General features: G+C 45.9%; 1 protein-coding gene across 3 annotated transcripts in view; it reads right to left on the minus strand.

Annotated features, from left to right (window-relative positions):
- Window positions 1–152: 152 nt before the first annotated feature.
- Window positions 153–20,010, minus strand: part of LOC115137666 (rho GTPase-activating protein 39-like) — a 49,585-nt gene continuing 29,727 nt past the window's right edge. For 2 of the 3 annotated variants that reach the window (XM_029673996.2, XM_065000058.1), the window contains exons 3-10: window positions 9,655–11,044; window positions 6,817–7,486; window positions 6,535–6,624; window positions 3,943–4,016; window positions 3,355–3,554; window positions 2,482–2,573; window positions 2,238–2,407; window positions 153–2,013 (exon numbers count right to left, since the gene is read on the minus strand). In XM_029673996.2, coding sequence (XP_029529856.1) covers window positions 1,819–2,013; window positions 2,238–2,407; window positions 2,482–2,573; window positions 3,355–3,554; window positions 3,943–4,016; window positions 6,535–6,624; window positions 6,817–7,486; window positions 9,655–11,044 — 2,881 coding nt within the window. In that variant the 3' untranslated portion in view covers window positions 153–1,818. The remainder of the gene's footprint in view (window positions 2,014–2,237; window positions 2,408–2,481; window positions 2,574–3,354; window positions 3,555–3,942; window positions 4,017–6,534; window positions 6,625–6,816; window positions 7,487–9,654; window positions 11,045–20,010) is intronic. The other variant, XM_029674001.2, reaches the window with a different exon arrangement.

Consider the following 20,010-nt stretch of genomic DNA (forward strand, 5'->3'; position numbering starts at 1 on the left):
GACAAGACAACCATAAAGAACTGAGGACCATGTCGGCCTACTTTACAATACATTTGGACAAGACATTAATAAAGGGAATGCCATTAGGCAATAGCCTCAATAACGTATACATTTTTTATACACTTAATCCAGTAAAGGTCTGATAACCAGTCTACAATTAAACATTTATTTTTCTTGAACAATCATTTCATAGAATAACAGAGGGTATGTTCACATAATACACAACACAAACAATGAGTGGTCGAATCAGTATTATTTTCAAAGGCAAGCTTGCAGGAGGGAAATGATGAGTAGTTACAAAATCAAAAAGGTTCATCTTTATCATGATCATTTGAAAATACAGCCAGAGTTACTGTTACTATTTACAAGCATTATTTACACAGGAAATCTTCCAGGGAGTGTCTTATCTACATTTGTCAGTTTACTACATCATAGTTTGGATGCATGTGAAATTCAGACCTTCATTTACCGAGGGAAGCAGAGAGCAGTTATCACTACACCCGTTTTAACAGAACACCTGAGCCAAAATATCTATGGTGAAAAGAAGTGATAGTGTTACTACATTACACATGTGTTTATGCCTCTTTCAATATTGGTGTATTGCAACAACAAAAAAACATGTATTTTTGGCAACGCACTGGATAAATGCAGCCATAGTAGTACGGCAACCCTGGAGAAAATTAGGATTAAGTGCCTTGCTCAAGGGCACGTCAACAGATTTTTCACCTAGTCAGCTCAGGCATTCCAACCAGCGACCTTTCCGGTTACTGGCCCAACGCTCTAACTGCTAGTCTACCTGCTGCCGAATAGATCTCCCATACACATAGTACATACATGTACCAGAATACATTTATAACATCCTCCCTCAGCAGTTTAAAATCAGAGGGTTGTTATTGCACAACACACACTGTTGAGGAGACCACTAAAACAGGCATTTTACACAAGCTCCAAAACACATGGTCTTATTGCTTCCAGTTTGTACTTTGAAATGTACGCTCTGACTGTGGCTCTACTGTAGTCAGACTATAGACTGTGGCTCTATATCAAAATGGCTGTGGTATAACTTTTTTATATTTTTTAGATAAAATCACAAACATAGCAGTGAGACTGATGCAGTCGTGTTGATATTACTACTAAAAACATCACAGGCACGCTCATTTTTAAATTAGACATTTTTTCTCATTTGTAAATAAGAACTGGAGGCTGAGTCTCTAGAACTCAAACACACACAGACACACATACATACAAGAGGCCAAATAGATATAAGGAGGGGACCCTGGGTCTGTTTCCTGATGACAATGTCCATCCTGTACAAACCATATGAGACTCCTCCTGCACAGCCCATATCCAGCAAAGAAACAATGGCACTTCACATTCAGTTATAAATGTAGGAGAAAAATCTGATTTTACATGCAGTTAAAACAAAGTCATCCAAATGAACTGGATAAAAAGCGGTCCCTATGATGTAAAGTCATTTGTAGTATTTTTGTGTGCAATAATTGTGGGGTTTCCATCACATATCACACACAATGTCACCTATGCAGTAGGCACAGATGTATTGTTCTGCAGTCAGAAAGTAGAACAGAGGATGGGTCCACTGTCAAGTGACTGTTACGTACAGTACTCAGTGGTGAAACATCTGGGTTCTCTCTTATCTTCTTATGGCCCTGCCTTTGAAGACAGAACCGATCAACTCTGGTATTGTTACAGTATGATTTCCAGTGTGTGTGTGTGTTTTGCGATAGGTCAATGGAGTGGGGCGGGCTTCGCAGAGCGAATCTCTGTGGCACTGGGGCACGTGGTGTCAAGGGAGTCAGTCTACACAACGCCCTCAATGAAACTGGTGTCCAGGTGAACGATGAGCATGCGCAGGAAAGACATCTCCTTGCGTGTGTTCTCAAAGATGATTCGTGGGTCATCAGACTGGCAGCGGAGGCAGTTGGGGGCCATCACCATGGCAAGGTTATTGACATCCATCTTCGTAACAGACACATTAGCAGGCTGAGCAAACACCTGGGGATAATTAATGTGGGAGAAAGGGTGAAAAATCATTAGGGACTGAAGGCAGAGTATGTAACTTGAAACAGATTGACTAAGGACAAATTAATGAGTTTATAGTGATTTGTTCTATTTCAACTTCCTGACCAATGACCATGTCTCCAATGTTGAATACGATAATAGTTGTGTCAGTATGACTGTATTGTATTAGCTATGGTGTTCTGTGTCGTGGTTATTACCTGCAGGAAGTGGATGAAGTAGCATAGCACCAGTCTGTTGAGCTCAGGCAGACACTGTACAACAGTAATGGCTGCCACAGGGTCGTCATAGTTACTGACACACTGCTTGTAGAAGGCCATGGGGATGAGAGGCTCCTCCAACTCACGATACCACAGCTTCATCAGGGAGGCTAGAGGAGACGGGGACAGTGTTAACACTAACACACACACGCAAAGATAATAGCAGAGGTACAGACTAACTCACCAGGTACGTTGGGGTCTGAGAGGTTTTCTGGGATCCGCCATTGGTCGACCTGGAGCTTCAATGCGTTGACTTCATCGATATCTCCAGGCACCCTTCAGAACAAGTATTCTAATTCAGTATTCAGTTGCACTGCATGGCCACTAGGGGGAACTATAACACCCACTATTACCAATCTACAGGTATGTTCAGTGGCATAGCTTGAAAACCCATTATAACATGGTGAAACAGTTATCATGACACAAACGGCACTGGGAGTATCATGTTGTTAATTGGCGGAATTTGTTTGGATTTAGGGACTGACCATGATAATAACCATGGTGAATAGGCCTGTTCTGTATTAGCTGGAGTAGGAGAAAAAAACAAAACAAAGCTCCTTATCGCCCATGAAACATTGTAGTGGGTGGGGTATAACGTTTATGTTGAGAATAAATACTCCTCCAAACAAATTCAAACCTAATAGAATAATCTACAGAAATACAGACCAAACAAAAATACTTACTCACAAATCACAGATATGAGAATAGCTCTAACAACATGATTGAAAGCCCATGGCCTCATGCAAAAACAAAAGTGTAAACATTTTTTATAAAGTATCAAATGAAACATTGCTGGTCTCCAGGGGCTCTTGAGCAGTGGTATGCAATGTTTGCTCTGCTGTCCATCTCTTTACAGTAGAGTACACAGGGAATGTTTGCTTTAAACTGTACTGCTTCAGGAGACCACCCACCAAGGCTGGCATACATTTGTCTAGATCCTCACTAGATCTCCTTTTATGACCGCGACCCTGCTAAACACACAACACAAACCCACACCTCACTGATGAATACACCAAGTCCAATGAGGTGATTTGCTGACCCTGTCCATCCGTCTCACCTGAAGATGCCCTCAGTCTGGGCCCCTCCCAGTGCCAGGACGTATTGGGAGAGCTGCACCTGTACCCAGGGTAGCTTCCTGTCTGGGAAGAGTTCACTCTGGCGCTCCATCACCTCGTCCAAGGAGCTGCCAAACAGGGAGGGGGTCACGATGGCCCGTCTGCTGTGGTCAATCTCCTCCAGAGTTGGCTTACGAAGACCCTGCAGGGGAGGTTCACAGTGTGACGACTAGGACTATATTTTACACTGTTCATGTAAGACTTTGTCTATGACTGTTAGTCTATGATTGTTAACATCAAAGATTATATCTGAAATAGACTGTCTTGTGTGTATGTAAGCCCTGTGACTAAGAATCTATCCATGATATGTTTCTGACTAATGTCCATGTTTATCTCTCTAGCATTATTAATATCTTTATCAACATCTGTATTGGTTAGGAACCCTTTGAGTATTAAACAAATAGGGACATTCAGGGTGGGGTTGTGTTTTGACTGCCTTCTCGATTTGGGCATTTTTAAATATATTTGTGACAAATACTATTTTCCCTTGTCATTCCCTGCCCCTTTGCCATGCTCACTTCTCAACTCACCTTTTTGCCTCCAGTTATGGCCACTTTCTGTAGTTTGCGATAGCAGAACTTTGCATACGTGCTGATGGGCAGACCTGTGACGAGAGAAGGAAGACAAGGCCACTGTAACACTGAGGAATGCGACTCAGTAACCCAACACCATGGGAAATACAGCTCTTACTATAGCTGCACGTCACACCTTCATAGATACGTCTGCTCAGTGAGTGAATCCTCTAAGGAGCCTTGGTTTTCAACCAAAACAACAGATAAAAGGGTTGAACAATTCCTCACTAAATGCACATGCAATTTGTTCCCATAGGTGTCAGATATTTCCAAGGCAGTAATTGGAGAGATGCTGGCTGTGTGATTCTAGCATAAGGGGATCAGAGTGTACACGTCTCAACTGTCCCGGTATAGAAATAAAAGCTGTGAGAATGGAGCCAGCCAGCCAGCACATCCTGTCCCAGCTGATTCATCAGACAGACACTTAGTACACTGGAGGGAGCAGTACCCCTACCTACAGACCCAAACTCTAGCGGTCTGCCTCGTTTCCTGTACTTGGGTGTATTTTCTGAAGTAAGATACATTTGAGGAATTAAATAATCATGACTGGGCCTCGAAAAGTAATAGAACAAGGCACTCAACAATCATGCTCCAAATTTATGAGCCACTTCCTAAGAGAACCGCATAATTTCCGTACTACAGGCCGTCGTCACTGTGGTAACTCAAATTTACACATAAACAGGTCTCCACTTCCATCCCAGAGCCTCCCTATCACACCCATGGGATCTCAACCATCTCCCTTCCTTCCCAGAGAACTCTCTCAGGTGGCTGAGCCCTGGCCAGATGGAGAATTTTGTGCTGCGATGAAAAATATCCTTCCTGGAATGTTCTCTAGACTGAAAGACCCTGGATTTATAGCAAACAGGTGACTGACTCATGCATGTACACCGCCATCGTTAATCTGTCCCAGTTTGACTGTAATTACAGCTAATTACAGAGATCATAATGATAATTTCCCATTGATCTCAGGGAAAACACTGTTTTTCCCAAGATTCCCTGAATTAACTAATCATTAGGGGAAGAAAATCAAGAGTTTGACTACTTTTTTTTTACCCAGCCCGAGAGCAGGTTTGAACACCAGCGGTGGTCCAAATGAAAATTTTGTTTTGATAAGGCAAAACAACAACGAAGCAACCAGAGCCCACGAGAAATCACCCCTCAGAGGATTAAGAGCACAAGACTGTAATGATGACACCTGTTAAGTTCTGGGTCCAGACGGTCTGCCTATATCTGTTAGATTCTCCCGGGGTATCAGTTTAGTGATGCTACCTCAGCAAAGTTTTAAAACCCAAGTAAGCAAGGCCCGCCTCAGACCAGCCTAGGCTCAAGAAAAGACAAGAGGCCTCCAGTTCCCACACGCACTATTCCCTCCCACCACTCTGCTCACAGCTGCTCCATGCTGTGATCACAACGCCACCCTTCATTTCAGCTCGTCTATCCAGACAGCAGCTCTCATCATGCTGTTCATGAGGAGGCTTTCCCTTGTGATTGGCTGGTGGGTCCACATCGTGAGCAATGCAATAGCCCTTTCCCTCAAGTCATTATTCCTGCCTCTATCTCAAGACCTCTACAGTGAGTCACTCCCATGAAGGGTAGCCATTCCTCATGGCCTGCGAGTCACTGATTCTATCCAGTGTGTACAATAGGTTAACGTTACAGTCATTGATGAACAATGTGTGTGGGTTCACCATTGTGGTCACTGCCACTTAAGACGGGTTGTTGTGGGTTGCCCTATAGCAACAAGACTAATGAGTGTGCAGGTTTGGGGCAAAACAGACAGGATTGACTTAGAATCAAAGGATTGTTGACAACATGTCAACTATATTTCCTCTTTGAATGTTTATTGGAAACATACATGCGTTTGCAGAATGAGCACTTGTCTCTCAAACATGGTTGAAGTTGTTGTTAGCTAGCCAGGGAATTTTAACCATTTTAGTAGAAATGACACAAGTGAAATCAAGACATGATATCAATAACAATACAACAAACTGAAACGAGCCACCTACGATTCCCCACGTGACAGCTTCTTGTCATTGTTGCCAGCTATCTTGCTGTTTAGAATTATAACACAGCCTTTTTACCCCTGCGATGCGCGCGCATCATTTTCGTGCCTTTGTCAGGCAATCCGTCTATTGGGGTCAATGCAGTGAGTAGGCTACCTAAATCACAATGTGGGGCTGCCAGAGAGGAACACTAACATGGCCCCCTATTGTATCTCTATAGATCTCTATCTCTATCTCTTATCCTTCAGCTCCCTTACCACCTCCACTGGTATTTTGTGAAAACCATTTAATACATCTACCAGGGAAGTTCTGCATATTAGCATGGTAGTCAAGTGACAAATCATAACAAATTCCCATTTCTCCAAATTCTTAATCTGCAGTGAGATATGAACCATGTTTGATATGTAATAGCTTCCTACCCATGAGAAAATAATAAATAAATGATTGGTCTCACTTCAGCGCTCTCCAACAGATGTCCTCCTTAGGAAAACTCACCCCACACTAAACACAAATCTTTATAATGCTGCCTAAGTGATCTCAGACCTACCTTCTTCATCGGTGTTCTGTTTCCGTTTCTTTCTGGACTTTGAGTTCTTCTTCAGCTTCATGTCTTGCTGGTCTAGTATGAACTGAGCCACTGGAAACCAGGAAATAAGGCAAAGGTTAAAAGCCGATTCAGAAAATCAAATAACAGTCTCGAAGAGCAAACAGGAGAGAAGAGGAGGGAAAAAAACACTTCAAAATCCTCACACACATCAAGCTATACCCATCATGCTGATACTGACAGACACACAGACAGTGACAAAACAAAGAGAGAAAGGTGACCCACCCTGTTGCTCAGTTTGAGACTCACGTTTCTTGTCACTGCTCGGATCCGTGTGCCTCTGGATGTATCCCTCCAGGTAGCAGCGGAACTTGGGAGAGGGGGCGAAGAAGGCCAGGCTGACAGCCATCAGCTCCCAGCCTGCAGCCAGGCTCCTAGGGCTGGTGTTGCCTGTGGTCTGCCTCACCAGCTGCACATACAGCTCATCCCTCAGGCCCTGCATGCCCCAGCACTTGGTGACGATGAGCAGGGCGGCGTGGCGACGGTCCAGCCGTGAGGGTCTGTCTCCCATGTAGGCCTGGACCAGCTTGAACATCTCACAGGCTTCCTTCCTCACGGCACGGTCGCTGGTCACCAGCATGGGCTTCTTGATAGAGCCGCGGTTCCAGGAGAGCATGTTGGCGATGGAGACACGGCGGCGGAACAGGCCCTGGGTGTGCATGTTCAGGTGCTTGCTGGCCCAGTCCGCCATGCCTGAGGTATCTGGGGGCGGGGGCTTGCGCAGGGTAGCGTAAGAGAGCTGGTGGTAGGAGCCTCCTATTCCTCCTCTTCCTTCTCCCTCTATGTTGTCATGGGAGACGGAGCGTTGGTGATGTGGGCCCAGTGAGCCTGTTCGTCCGTCCACCATACCTTTCTTCCTGCTGTCCAACTGAGCCTTCAGTTCCAGGGTCCCCACCTTCAGGGGAGAGAGAGAGAGAGAGAGAGAGGGAAAACAGAGGAGAAAAGAGGAAAGAGGGAAAGCGTCAGTGCAGCAGTATGTATGGCTGTCCACAGCTGCAGGCTCCTCAGTGTCGACGAGGCTGCTTTACCTTTGCTCTGCAATGCGAGGGCTCGAGGGGAAATTGTTGCAGGACCGGCAAATACATTTTCTAAAGCCACGTCCACCAAAAATTCCCCAATATCTAAATGGACCTTTTCGTCAGGAGAAGGTGAGGAGCTTAGAGTGACATGAGAGGCCCTACCTCTGTTCTGCCTGACCCACAGCTCCTTTAAGACTACATGTGCAAATCCTTCATCTGATCCCAAGTGGGATTTCTGCCTATACGGAGCCCTGTCCACAGTCACCGCCCCTCACAGCAAAAACCAAACCAGTAATGCAGCTCTAGTCAGAGAAACATCAAGAAACCCAGGCCAATTCACAGCAGGAATGTACTATCTGAACATAAAACGTTCAGCATATCTCTTTAATTTGACTATGATGTAATATAGTAGTAAAGTGTGCCTAGACCGTATGGATTTGGGTTTGGCGGCACTTCTTTATGGTCATATGGTCTTAATGGTGTTAAATGAGTGGTATGGGTCACTGTTTGAGATCAAATGGAACCACGGGCAAGTTTAACTAGGCAAAGGAACATTTACAGTATGAATGATACATTCTATAATTCCTCTTCTCTTATACACAGATAGCTTACAGATGCCCCATGACATGGTGGTAATTCAACAGCAGAGTTAAATAAAACAAGTCTCTAAAACAGATTTCAGTATCAAATATTCAGAGTTGTATAGACTACACATTGAAAACAGATCACATTTCCATGCTGGCTTTAAACCACAGTGAACCCACACTGTTTAAAAAATAAGTAGTAAATGTTCTGCTTCTGAAAGGCTAGACCAATGCAGCCAAAACTTCACATGGGGTATAGCCAACAACCAATGGTGTTTGTGTGTATTCTGTACGAGCAAATCTGTGTGTATCATGATATAACAGCAGGTCTGTAGAACATTTCAGTACAGGATTAGGGGATTGTTTCCTATATTTGTATAAATGCCATTGCTTCAGTACCAACCCCTCATGGCACCAGCCTCTGAACCCCACCCGTACCCAGCTCTCCCTGCCAAACTTGTGCCATCTGGGCCACAGTGGCCCTCCTTCCTGACCAGGGGGAGCCATGTCCTGGATCTCCCACGCTTGGCCCAGACTCCTGATACCTAGGCAGAGAGCTGGCACAGAGGGACAGGGGCCTGCCGCGTTGGCCAGGTGTAGGACAGTCAGAGGGGGACAGGTAGCGCTAAGCTCACAGGCACCATGCCTGAGCCATATATTGGTCCAGTGGGGCCCCTGAGCCTGCCGCTCCTGATTAGAATGTTTAAGGTGTTGCATCTTCCCCGGCACCTTATGTTTCTCTCAGTCAGATTCTAATCGCCAGTCTTATTGATTTCAGGACTTATTTTAAATTTCAACTGAACCTCAGACTTATTAGCTCTATAGTTTCATTAGATTCCTGAAACTTCATAAAGACATATGGAGTGGGGTGGGTGAAGTAAGTGCATTGTTGAAAGGGTTTGGGATTATAAAATGGTAGGTTTCATAGCACTGAGGCTTTGCACAAATCATGTGCACCTGTACTAGCCTAATAATTCAAGCTCCTGACAGCAAGCAAGTTATCACTTCTGTCCATCCCATCTGTGTGAATTACTCTGCTTAGTTAAAATACCATTAGTACATTTATCCAGTTTTATAATACGCATAATGACCTAATCTGTCTTTACTCTGTTCAGAATTTTTTTAACCTCTGAAAATGGGAGACAAACACAAAACCATGAATTTAAATACTTCTGTTAATGTATTTAACTTGGCATAGAGACGTCCTAAGTAATCTAGCAATAAAAGTAGCCCTGGAAAGGCAACAGCAATGTAACCACCTCCAGACAAAACAAAACAGAATCCAAAGAAAAATAAACTGTTCCACATAAACAGACCACACAACAACAGGCACCAGTCAGAGTTAACTAAGCAGACAAACCAGAACTAATCCATTTATCAGGAGTGGACTTCCAAGGTCTTCCCATATTTCTCCTCACTCTCACAGCCAGACAGAGACAAATACTGGAGTGTATGCTTACCTCTGAGGGAGGTCCAGGGGTGTCTGGTGAGGAAAGGCTGGCCTGACTGGTGATGCTCTTCTCCAAGGTGTCCACCTTCTCATAGGTCCTCTTCTGCCTACCAGGCATCTCCAGGGGTGGCAGGGCCGGGTTGCCATGATTACCCCCCCTGCTCAGCGAGCGGCTGGCGGAGGGGACGTCTTCTCGTGACGCACACCTTCCTCCTCCTCCATACCACTGCAGGGAGTCCACGGGGGAACGTGTCCGGGGAACTGCGCCCCTCTCGCCAATCTCTGCCCCCAGGCCTCCAGCCTTCATCTCCCTCATGGTATTGGAGCGGCTCACCACCTCTCTCATCTCCGCCATCAGCCTCTCGTTAAGGGCACACAGCTCTCCGCTGCTGCCCACTGAGCCTGGCCGGCCTCCGGCCCCCAGCCTCCGCCGGCTCTTCCTCCTCAGGCTCGGAGAGGGGCCAGTGGAGTAGCCAGAGTCCTGGTAGGTGGCGGTGGTCTGGGGGCATGGAGGTGTGGGGAAGTCCTGCGAGGCCTGGCTGCTCTGCCTGCTGTGACGAGCCTCCACTGCCCTCAAGACACTGGCCTCCAGGGCTCGCCATGTCTGCTTCTTCTCCAGGGTCCCTGGCTCTCTCTGCTGCCCCCGTGGCTGGGACTGGGGCTCGGCCAAGAGGGGGTCTGATCGTGGTGTGGGGGAGGGGGTGCGGGTGGGACCGGGGGAGGTGGAGAGGAGGCCCTGTTTTGGGTCCACAACAACCATGTGCTTGATGCACTCCAGGCCAGCTGGGCTGTAGTCAGAGGCAGAAGGGTTCCTCTTGTGCCTGGATTCGGAGTTAGAGGAGCCAGGGTGCTGGAGGAGCCTGGGCTTTTGCAGGCTGTGTGTGGGGGTGAGACGGGATAGACCACCAGGCTCATTATGGAGGTGAGCCCCCTCCACCTCCATGTCCACAGGAGGCTCATCATAGATGGGACACTCTTTTCCCGGGTCGTCGTAGAGGTGAGGTGTGGAGGCGTACTGTGGTGACACTGACCTGGGGGTGCTGGGCTGGGACCTGTGACTGCCGGGAGTTTGGGGAGGGTCAGAGGACACCAGACAGAAGCTGCCGTTGCCGGTCTTTCTCAAGTGGTGGGCCTGCCGGGCGTCGGCGGCCATCTTGCCGGAGGGTGCGGTCTTGTAGCCCTGGGTGGAGCAGGAGTGAGCCCCCGGGGGTTTGCTGCTGACGGGGTGGAGGGTGAAGGCCTGGTGGCCGTTGGGCTTGTTGTGTGTGTGTGTGTTGTGGTGGCGGAGCTGCAGGTCCGGGCTAGATGGGCCTCCAGGCTGGATCCGACTGACACTGTTTACTTTAACCAACATTGCTGCCTTAGACCCTGGGGAAGGCTGCCATCTCTGAGAGTGCTCTCTGGAATAGAAAGAGAATAAGGGAAGGATGAGATCTGGGTTTGGATTTAAAGAGATAACTACTGATAAAAACACACACACACACCAGATGACAGTCACCCGAACAAGCAAAGCATTGTCCCGAACAACAAGCCTGTGGTTACTTCTAAATTGTGACCATCAAAAAAATGCTCCACAAATTTAAATTCCAAGCTCAGACAGATTTGGGAAAACTGATCAGATTCCTCGCATTCTTCCCCAGACATTTCACTGACCCTCCAAAATACTGCCTTCTAAGTCATAAGACAATATCTCCAGTGTGTGTTGTGCAAACCAACCTCCTAAAAAGAAACAATTACCATTGCTGTCTGGGTTAGAAGTGTGGAAAACATTTCCTACGTACTGTAAGTGTGTTAAGCATTCTCCTGCTTTGGACCATAACACAGTACCTCCTCCCAAGAGTCGTGACCCATCAATTACACGGACTCAAAACACCTCATGTGAAACATGAGAAAATGACAAAACACGATAAGATATAAATTCCCAGCTGCCACAGTTCCAAAACACTCACAGACTGAGTAGAGTAGTAGAGAAGAGTGTATTTGAGAACATACTTGGGGAGCAGAATTACAGTAGAGTCTCCATCTGGCCTGAGGGACTGGAGGTTGACACTCCTCCCTTGCGGCTAACTTCAGACGTCGTCAGAATGCTAATCCAAGCACTGGGAACTAATCTGGTATTAATCTGTTTACACCTCTCTCTAGCTTTCTAACCCTGTAATTCCTGTGGCCCAAGCTTCAGGCCTCATTCATTCCTCAATATCTCACTTAGATCCAACTGCCATCCATCCGCGGGTTCAGCAAATAAACCATTCTATCCATCTGACCAACTGTGACTGAAACAACTATCATACAGCATAAGAGTTATCCGCTAACTTCAATAATCAAAGGTTGAGCATGCTTTACAGTACTAGCACTACAGACCAATGATTAGAAAAGCAGAGACTTACCTTCTGCCCTCCTCCCTCTCTACCGTATAGCCAACAACACACTGTAATCAATACTATTAAACCTGCATGGCTCTATCCTTCTGCAGCCAGACATCTAACAGACTGGCCCACTGCACACATACCTCCTAAGTCTCAGGACAGGAGTTACTGGGGAGCAGGAAGACGACAGAGAAGACCTTCTGTAGTTTGTAACAATACAATAACAACTCCCCTGGGGCTCTTCTCGGGCCAATGGCAAACTTCCTCACTTCCTTCTCTTCCCCCCCCCCTCGAACTGCATTCTCTCTTTCCCTCAAACAGTCACGCAACCTCAGTGATTTGAATGTAAACAGGCTCTTCAAATGGTTGAGCAGATATAGCTTCCACAGCCCATAAACAGCTGGGCCTAAGCCACCTGGCAGCCTCCCAGCACAGCCAGCCCTGTCCTTGTGGTGTTGGGAACATTCCTGGGCCTCACCTCCCTCCCCCCTGCTCAGACGCGACAAAAGACCAATCAACAGTGTTTACTGCCCCACACGTGGGTCCAGAGGAGTGGAGACTAGTCACGCGCTGCAGAGTGGATGGGAACCACTTCAAACCGGCTGTGTTAGAGCCGCTTTAGTTCTCAACTGTGTGACAGACTGAGGTGGGAGAGCTGAAAACGTGCTGCTGCTGTCTAAACTCTGAAATGCGGGACTCAGGAAGTCCTCCTTCCGTCATGGTCAGGGGCTGGTGATGTCAGTGATGTTACCTCCACAACAGAGGCAGTGTAAAGCAGATTTTTATGATCAAAGATTATGGTCTGATGTTGGTACTAACCTTTGAATTGACTTTTAAAAAATACAGGAACATAAAACTGGCTGTTTTAAAACAGCCAGTTAATAGTTTACTATGGCACAGAATGGGCTACATTACAGTAACCATTAAAAGAGACAAGGAATTTAAACAAAAGGCCAAAGACCACATGTAACCTAGCAAAATGATCACATGCATCATGCACTCAATGGCCAGTTTATTAGGTACACCCATCAAGTACCGCGTCGGACCCCATTTGCCTCCAGAACAGCCTGAATTTTTCGTGACATGGAAACGTTGCTCAATTGGTATCAGGGGTTCCTAACGTGTGCCAGGAAAACATTCACCATACCATTACACCACCACCAGCCTGTACCAGCCTGTACCGTTGACACCAGGCAGGATGGGGCCATGGACTCCTACTACTTACGGCCCCAATCCTGACTGCCATCAGCACGACTCAACAGGAACCGGGATTTGTATGACCAGGGAATGTTTTTCCACTCCTCAATTGTCCAGTGTCGGTGATCGTGTGCCCACTGGAGCCACTTCTTTCTGTTTTTAACAAGGACCGATGAGTTGTGTGTTCTGAGATGCCAATCTGCACACCACTGTTATACTGCACCGTTATTTGCCTGTTTGTGGTCTGCTTGTTAGCTTACACGATTCTTACCATTTTCCTTCGACCTCATCAACGAGCTGTTTTCGCCCAAAGAACTGCCGCCGAATTCGCACAATTCTCAGGAAACCCTAGACACTCATGCGTGAAAAGCCCAGGAGGCCATCCGTTTGAGATACTGGAACCGGCACGCCTTGGCACCGATAATCATACCATGCTGAAAGTTGCTTAGGTCACTCGTTATTCCCATTGTAATGTTCAATCGAACAGTAACGGAATGTCTCGATGCCTGTTTTTTATAGCAAGCCACGGTCACGTGACTCACTGTCTGTAGGAGCAAACTATTTTCGTGAACGGGTGGTATACCTAAAAAAACTGGCCGGTGAGTGTACACCCCCACACATATCATAAGGTTACTCTCATTCTCCAGTGGTGAGAGGGATGAGTTAACCACTGATGACCTTGAGAGAGGGGGGTGGGGTTCTACTTCCTATTGCTGGAGCCTCCCATACAACACAAACAGGAAATGACAAATCTAACATTCACGCTGGAGTAAGGCCGAATGAGAGGGGTGACCTTCACATATAGGGAGTTTACATGTTGCTAAATTAAACTCAAACAAACACAACCATATATGAAAGAACATTGTCTAAGTCCCTGCACAGCGTCACTGCCATTACACTCGACATCCCCATACTACCTGAGTGCTAATTCCAGCTACACGCTAAATGATGTCAGTCCTCTTTAAAAATGTCACCAGTAACAACAGAAACACTATCCTCTGCTTGGATGTTGTTTTGAGGTGAAACCAGAGCAACACAACAGAATGATAAGAGGAAGTTTGGACATGCTGAGTCAAGCTCCTAGCACAGAGCAGAGCTGGGGATTTCATCTGGCTTTGTGGTTGTTGTTCACTTGTCATTGTCACACCACAACCAGGGTGGCACAGCCAGGCTAGTGTTAAAGCCCTCCAGCATCGGCTCATTATTTTGTTTGTTAGCACAAACAGTTGGTGCGCAATACATGATTATCCCAATCACATCTGGCTTCATGCCAATGGCCACAGTTGATATAAGCTTTCCTCACTGTAGCAGTCCTAATCCAACTATAATTTACCACCAACAACCTCATGCCTAGTTAAATTAAATAAAAATAATAAATACCACCCAACCAGAATGATCTCACTTCTAAAACAGTGAGACAGAATAAGAAAGCAGTGGTTAGAAAATAGGGTGAAGTGAGAGAGAGAGCAAGAGAGATATTGAGAGCAAGAGAGAGAGATTGAGAGAAAGAGAGAAAGAGAGAGTGAGAGAAAGAGAGCGAGAGAAAGAGAGCGAGAGAAAGAGAGCGAGAGAAAGAGAGAGCGAGAGAAAGAGAGAGCGAGAGAAAGAACGAGAAGGGGATTTGTCGTGGGAGAGTGCCGTCAGGGAATGAGCAGGAACGTTGGCATTCCTCAGAGGTCTCATTCAGGGGCCCCAGGCCGGGGAGCCTATAGACAATGCCTGGCTCCGCTATTGTCACGGCAACGCCCCTCTATGGAACAGAGTCCCATTTAAAGACTATCTACAGATTCTCTCAAGCAGACGTAAACACTTACCTAACATCGGTATGGCAGTGCTGAGCTTACTGGCTCATTGACACTGTCAACATGTTTGCTTTACCACAATCATAAAAAGAGCCTGTGTTATAGCTCTGTGTTTCATCACACTGACCACATTGGCTGTTGGGTACTTTTCAAATAATGTAAATTTAAAATAAATTATATGCCACGGAATATAAAAAATACATTACCCGTATTCCGACAAAAACAGCACTCATTTTCAAAATCTATAACATACCCCAACCAGAAGCCATGGATTACAGGCAACATTCACACTGCCGCTTTCAAGGAGCGGGACTATAACCTGGAAGCTAATAGGAAATCCCGCTATGCCCTCCAACGAACCATCAAACAGGCAAAGCGTCAATACAGGACTAAGATCGAATCGTACTACACCGGCTTCGGCGCACATCGGATGTGGCAGGGCTTGCGAACTATTACAGACTACAAAAGGAAGCACAGTCAAGAGCTGCCCAGTGACACAAGCCTACCAGATGAGCTAAATAACTTCTATGCTCGCTTTGAGGCAAGTAACACTGAAACATGGATGAGAGCATCAGCTGTTCCGAATGACTGTGTGATCACACTCTCCATAGCCAATGGGAGTGAGACCGTTAAACAGGTCAACATTTACAAGGCCGCCGGGCCAGACGGATTACCAGGACGTGTACTCCAAGCATGCGCTGACCAACTGGCAAGTGTCTTCACTGACATTTTCAACCTCTCCCTATCTGGGTCTGTAATACCAACATGTTTCAAGCAGACCAATGTCCCTGTGTCCAAGGACACTAAGGTAACCTGCCTAAATGTCTGTAGCCATGAAGTGCTTTGAAAGGCTGGTCATGGCTCACATCAACACCATTATCCTAGAAACCATAGATTCACTCCAATTTGCATACCACACCAGCAGATCCACAGATGATGCAATCCCTATTGCACTCCACACTGCCCTTTCACACCTGGACAAAAGGAACACCTATGTGAGAATGCAATTCATTGACTACAGCTCAGCGTTCAACACCATAGTGCCCTCAAAGCTCAACACTAAGCTAAGGACCCTGGGACTAAACACCTCCCTCTGCAACTGGATCCTGGACTTCCTGACAGGCTGACCACAGGTGGTAAGGGTAGGTAACAACACATCCGCTGATCCTCAACACTAGGGCCCCTCAGGGGTGCGTGCTCAGTCCCCTCCTGTACTCCCTGTTCACTCATGACTGCAGGGAAAACTCCAACACCATCATTAAGTTTGCCGATGACAACAGTGGTAGGCCTTATCACCGACAACAATGAGACAGCCTATAGGAAGGAGTTCAGCGATCTGACCGTGTGGTGCAAGGACAACCACCTCTCTCTCTCTCAACATGATCAAGACAAAGGAAATTGTGGACAACAAGAAAAGGAGGACCAAGCACACCCCCATTCTCATCGACGGGGCTGTAGTGGAGCAGGTTGAGAGCTTCAGGTTCCTTGACGTCCACATTAGAGGTCGACCGATTATTATTTTTCAACGCCGATACCGATACCAATTATTGGAGGACCAAAAAAAGCCCGATACCAATTTATTTTATTTGTAATAATTACAATTACAACAATACTGAATGAACACTTATTTTAACTTAACAGAATACATCAATAAAATCAATTTAGCCTCAAATAAATAATGAAACGTGTTATATTTGGTTTAAATAATGCAAAAACAAAGTGTTGGAAAAGAAAGTAAAAGTGGAATATGTACCATGTAAGACAGCTAACCTTTAAGTTCCTTGCTCAGAACATGAGAACATATGAAAGCTGGTGGTTCCTTTTAACATGAGTCTTCAATATTCCCAGGTAAGAAATTTTAGGTTGTAGTTATTATAGGACTATTTCTCTCTATACGATGTGTATTTCATATACCTTTGACTATTGGATTTTCTTATATGCACTTTAGTATTGCCAGTGTAACAGTATAGCTTTCGTCCCTCTCCTCGCTCCTACCTGGGCTTGAACCAGGAACACATTGACAGCCACCCTCGAAGCAGCGTTACCCATTTCTCCACAAAAGCCGCGGCCCTTGCAGAGCAAGGGGAACAACTAGTCCAAGTCTCAGAGCGAGTGACGTTTGAAACGCTATTAGTGCGCACCCCGCTAACTAGCAAGCCATTTCACATTGGTTACACCAGCCTAATCCCGGGAGTTGATAGGCTTGAAGTCATAAACAGCGCAATTGCTTGAAGCATTGCGAAGAGCTGCTGGCAAAAGGCGCGAAAGTGCTGTCTGAATGAATGCTTATGAGCCTGCTGGTGCCTACCATTGCTCAGTCAGACTGCTCTATCAAATCATATAATTAAGTCTAACATAATAACACACAGAAATACGAGCCGTAGGTCATTAATATGGTCGAATCCGGAAACTATCATCTCGAAAACAAAACGTTTATTCTTTCAGTGAAATACGGATCGGTTCCGTATTTTATCTAACGGGTGGCATCCATAAATCTAAATATTCCTGTTACATTGCACAACCTTCAATGTTGTCATAATTACGTAAAATTCTGGCAAATTAGTTCGCAACGAGCCAGGCGGCCCAAATTGTTGCATATACCCTGACTCTGCGTGCAATGAACAGTACGGTGCAGCCGTCTTCATCGACCTTGCCAAGGCTTTCGACTCTGTCAATCACCATATTCTTATCGGCAGACTCAGTAGCCTCGGTTTTTCTGATGACTGCCTTGCCTGGTTCACCAACTACTTTGCAGACAGAGTTCAGTGTGTCAAATCGGAGGGCATGCTGTCCGGTCCTCTGGCAGTCTCTATGGGGGTGCCACAGGGTTCAATTCTCGGGCTGACTCTTTTCTCTGTATATATCAATGATGTTGCTCTTGCTGCGGGCGATTCCCTGATCCACCTCTACGCAGACGACACCATTCTGTATACTTCCGGCCCGTCCTTGGACACTGTGCCATCGAACCTCCAAACGAGCTTCAATGCCATACAACACTCCTTCCGTGGCCTCCAACTGCTCTTAAACGCTAGTAAAACCAAATGCATGCTTTTCAACCACTCGCTGCCTGCACCCGCACGCCTGACTAGCATCACCACCCTGGATGGTTCCGACCTTGAATATGTGGACATCTATAAGTACCTAGGTGTCTGGCTAGACTGTAAACTCTCCTTCCAGACTCATATCAAACATATCCAATCGAAAATCAAATCTAGAGTCGGCTTTCTATTCAGCAACAAAGCCTCCATCACTCACGCCGCCGCCAAACTTACCCTAGTAAAACTGACTATCCTACCGATCTTCGACTTCGGCGATGTCATCTACAAAATAGCTTCCAACACTCTACTCAGCAAACTGGATGCAGTTTATCACAGTGCCATCCGTTTTGTCACTAAAGCACCTTATACCACCCACCACTGCGACCTGTATGCTCTAGTCGGCTGGCCCTCGCTACATATTTGTCGCCAGACCCACTGGCTCCAGGTCATCTACAAGTCCATGCTAGGTAAAGCTCCGTCTTATCTCAGTTCACTGGTCACGATGGCAACACCCACCCGTAGCACGCGCTCCAGCAGGTGTATCTCACTGATCATCCCTAAAGCCAACACCTCATTTGGCCGCCTTTCGTTCCAGTTCTCTGCTGCCTGTGACTGGAACGAATTGCAAAAATCGCTGAAGTTGGAGACTTTTATCTCCCTCACCAACTTCAAACATCTGCTATCTGAGCAGCTAACCGATCGCTGCAGCTGTACATAGTCTATCGGTAAATAGCCCACCCATTTTTACCTACCTCATCCCCATACTGTTTTTATTTATTTACTTTTCTGCTCTTTTGCACAACAATATCTCTACCTGTACATGACCATCTGATCATTTATCACTCCAGTGTTAATATGCAAAATTGTAATTATTTGCCTACCTCCTCATGCACACAATGTATATACTCTTTTTTTCTACTGTGTTATTGACTTGTTAATTGTTTACTCCATGTGTAACTCTGTGTTGTCTGTTAACACTGCTATGCTTTATCTTGGCCAGGTCGCAGTTGCAAATGAGAACTTGTTCTCAACTAGCCTACCTGGTTAAATAAAGGTGAAATAAAATAATATAAACATACACTTAGGTTGGAGTTATTGAAACTCATTTTTCAACCACTCCATACATTTCTTGTTAACAAACTAAGGTTTTGGCTAGTCGGATAGGTTGTGCTTGACACAAGTAATTTTTCCAACAATTGTTTACAGACAGATCATTTCACTATCACAATTCCAGTTGGTCAGAAGTTTACATACATTAAGTTGACTGTGCCTTTAAACAGTTTGGAAAATTCCTGAAATTGATGTCATGGCTTTAGAAGCGTCTGATAGGCTAATTGACATAATTTGATTCAATTGGAGTTGTATCTGTGGACGTATTTCAAGGCTTACCTTCAAACAGTGCCTCTTTGCTTGGCATCACAGGAAAATCAAAAGAAATCAGCCAAGACCTCAGAAAAATAATTGTAGCCCTCCACGAGTCTGGTTCATCCATGGGAGCAATTTCCAAACACCTGAAGGTACCATGTTCATCTGTACAAACAATAGTACGCAAGTATAAACACCATGGGGACCATGCAGCTGTCATACCGCTCAGGAAGGAGACGCGTTCTGTCTCCTAGAGATGAACGTACTTTGGTGGAAAAAGGGAAAATCAATCCCAGGACAACAGCAAAGGACCTTGTGAAGATCCTGGAGGAAACGGATACGAAAGCATCTATATCCACAGTAAAACGAGTCCTATATAGACATAACCTGAAAGGCAGCTCAACAAGGAAGAAACCACTGCTCCAAAACCGTCATAAAAAAGACAGACCACAGTTTGCAACTGCACATGGGAACAAAGATCGTACTTTTTGGGAGAAATGTCCTCTGGTCTGATGAAACAAAAAGAGAACTGTTTGGCCATAATGACCATCGTTATGTTTAGAGGAAAAAGGGGGAGGCTTGCAAGCCAAAGAACACC

Source organism: Oncorhynchus nerka, linkage group LG2 (assembly GCF_034236695.1).
Source record: "Oncorhynchus nerka isolate Pitt River linkage group LG2, Oner_Uvic_2.0, whole genome shotgun sequence".
Taxonomy (NCBI): Eukaryota; Metazoa; Chordata; class Actinopteri; order Salmoniformes; family Salmonidae; genus Oncorhynchus; species Oncorhynchus nerka.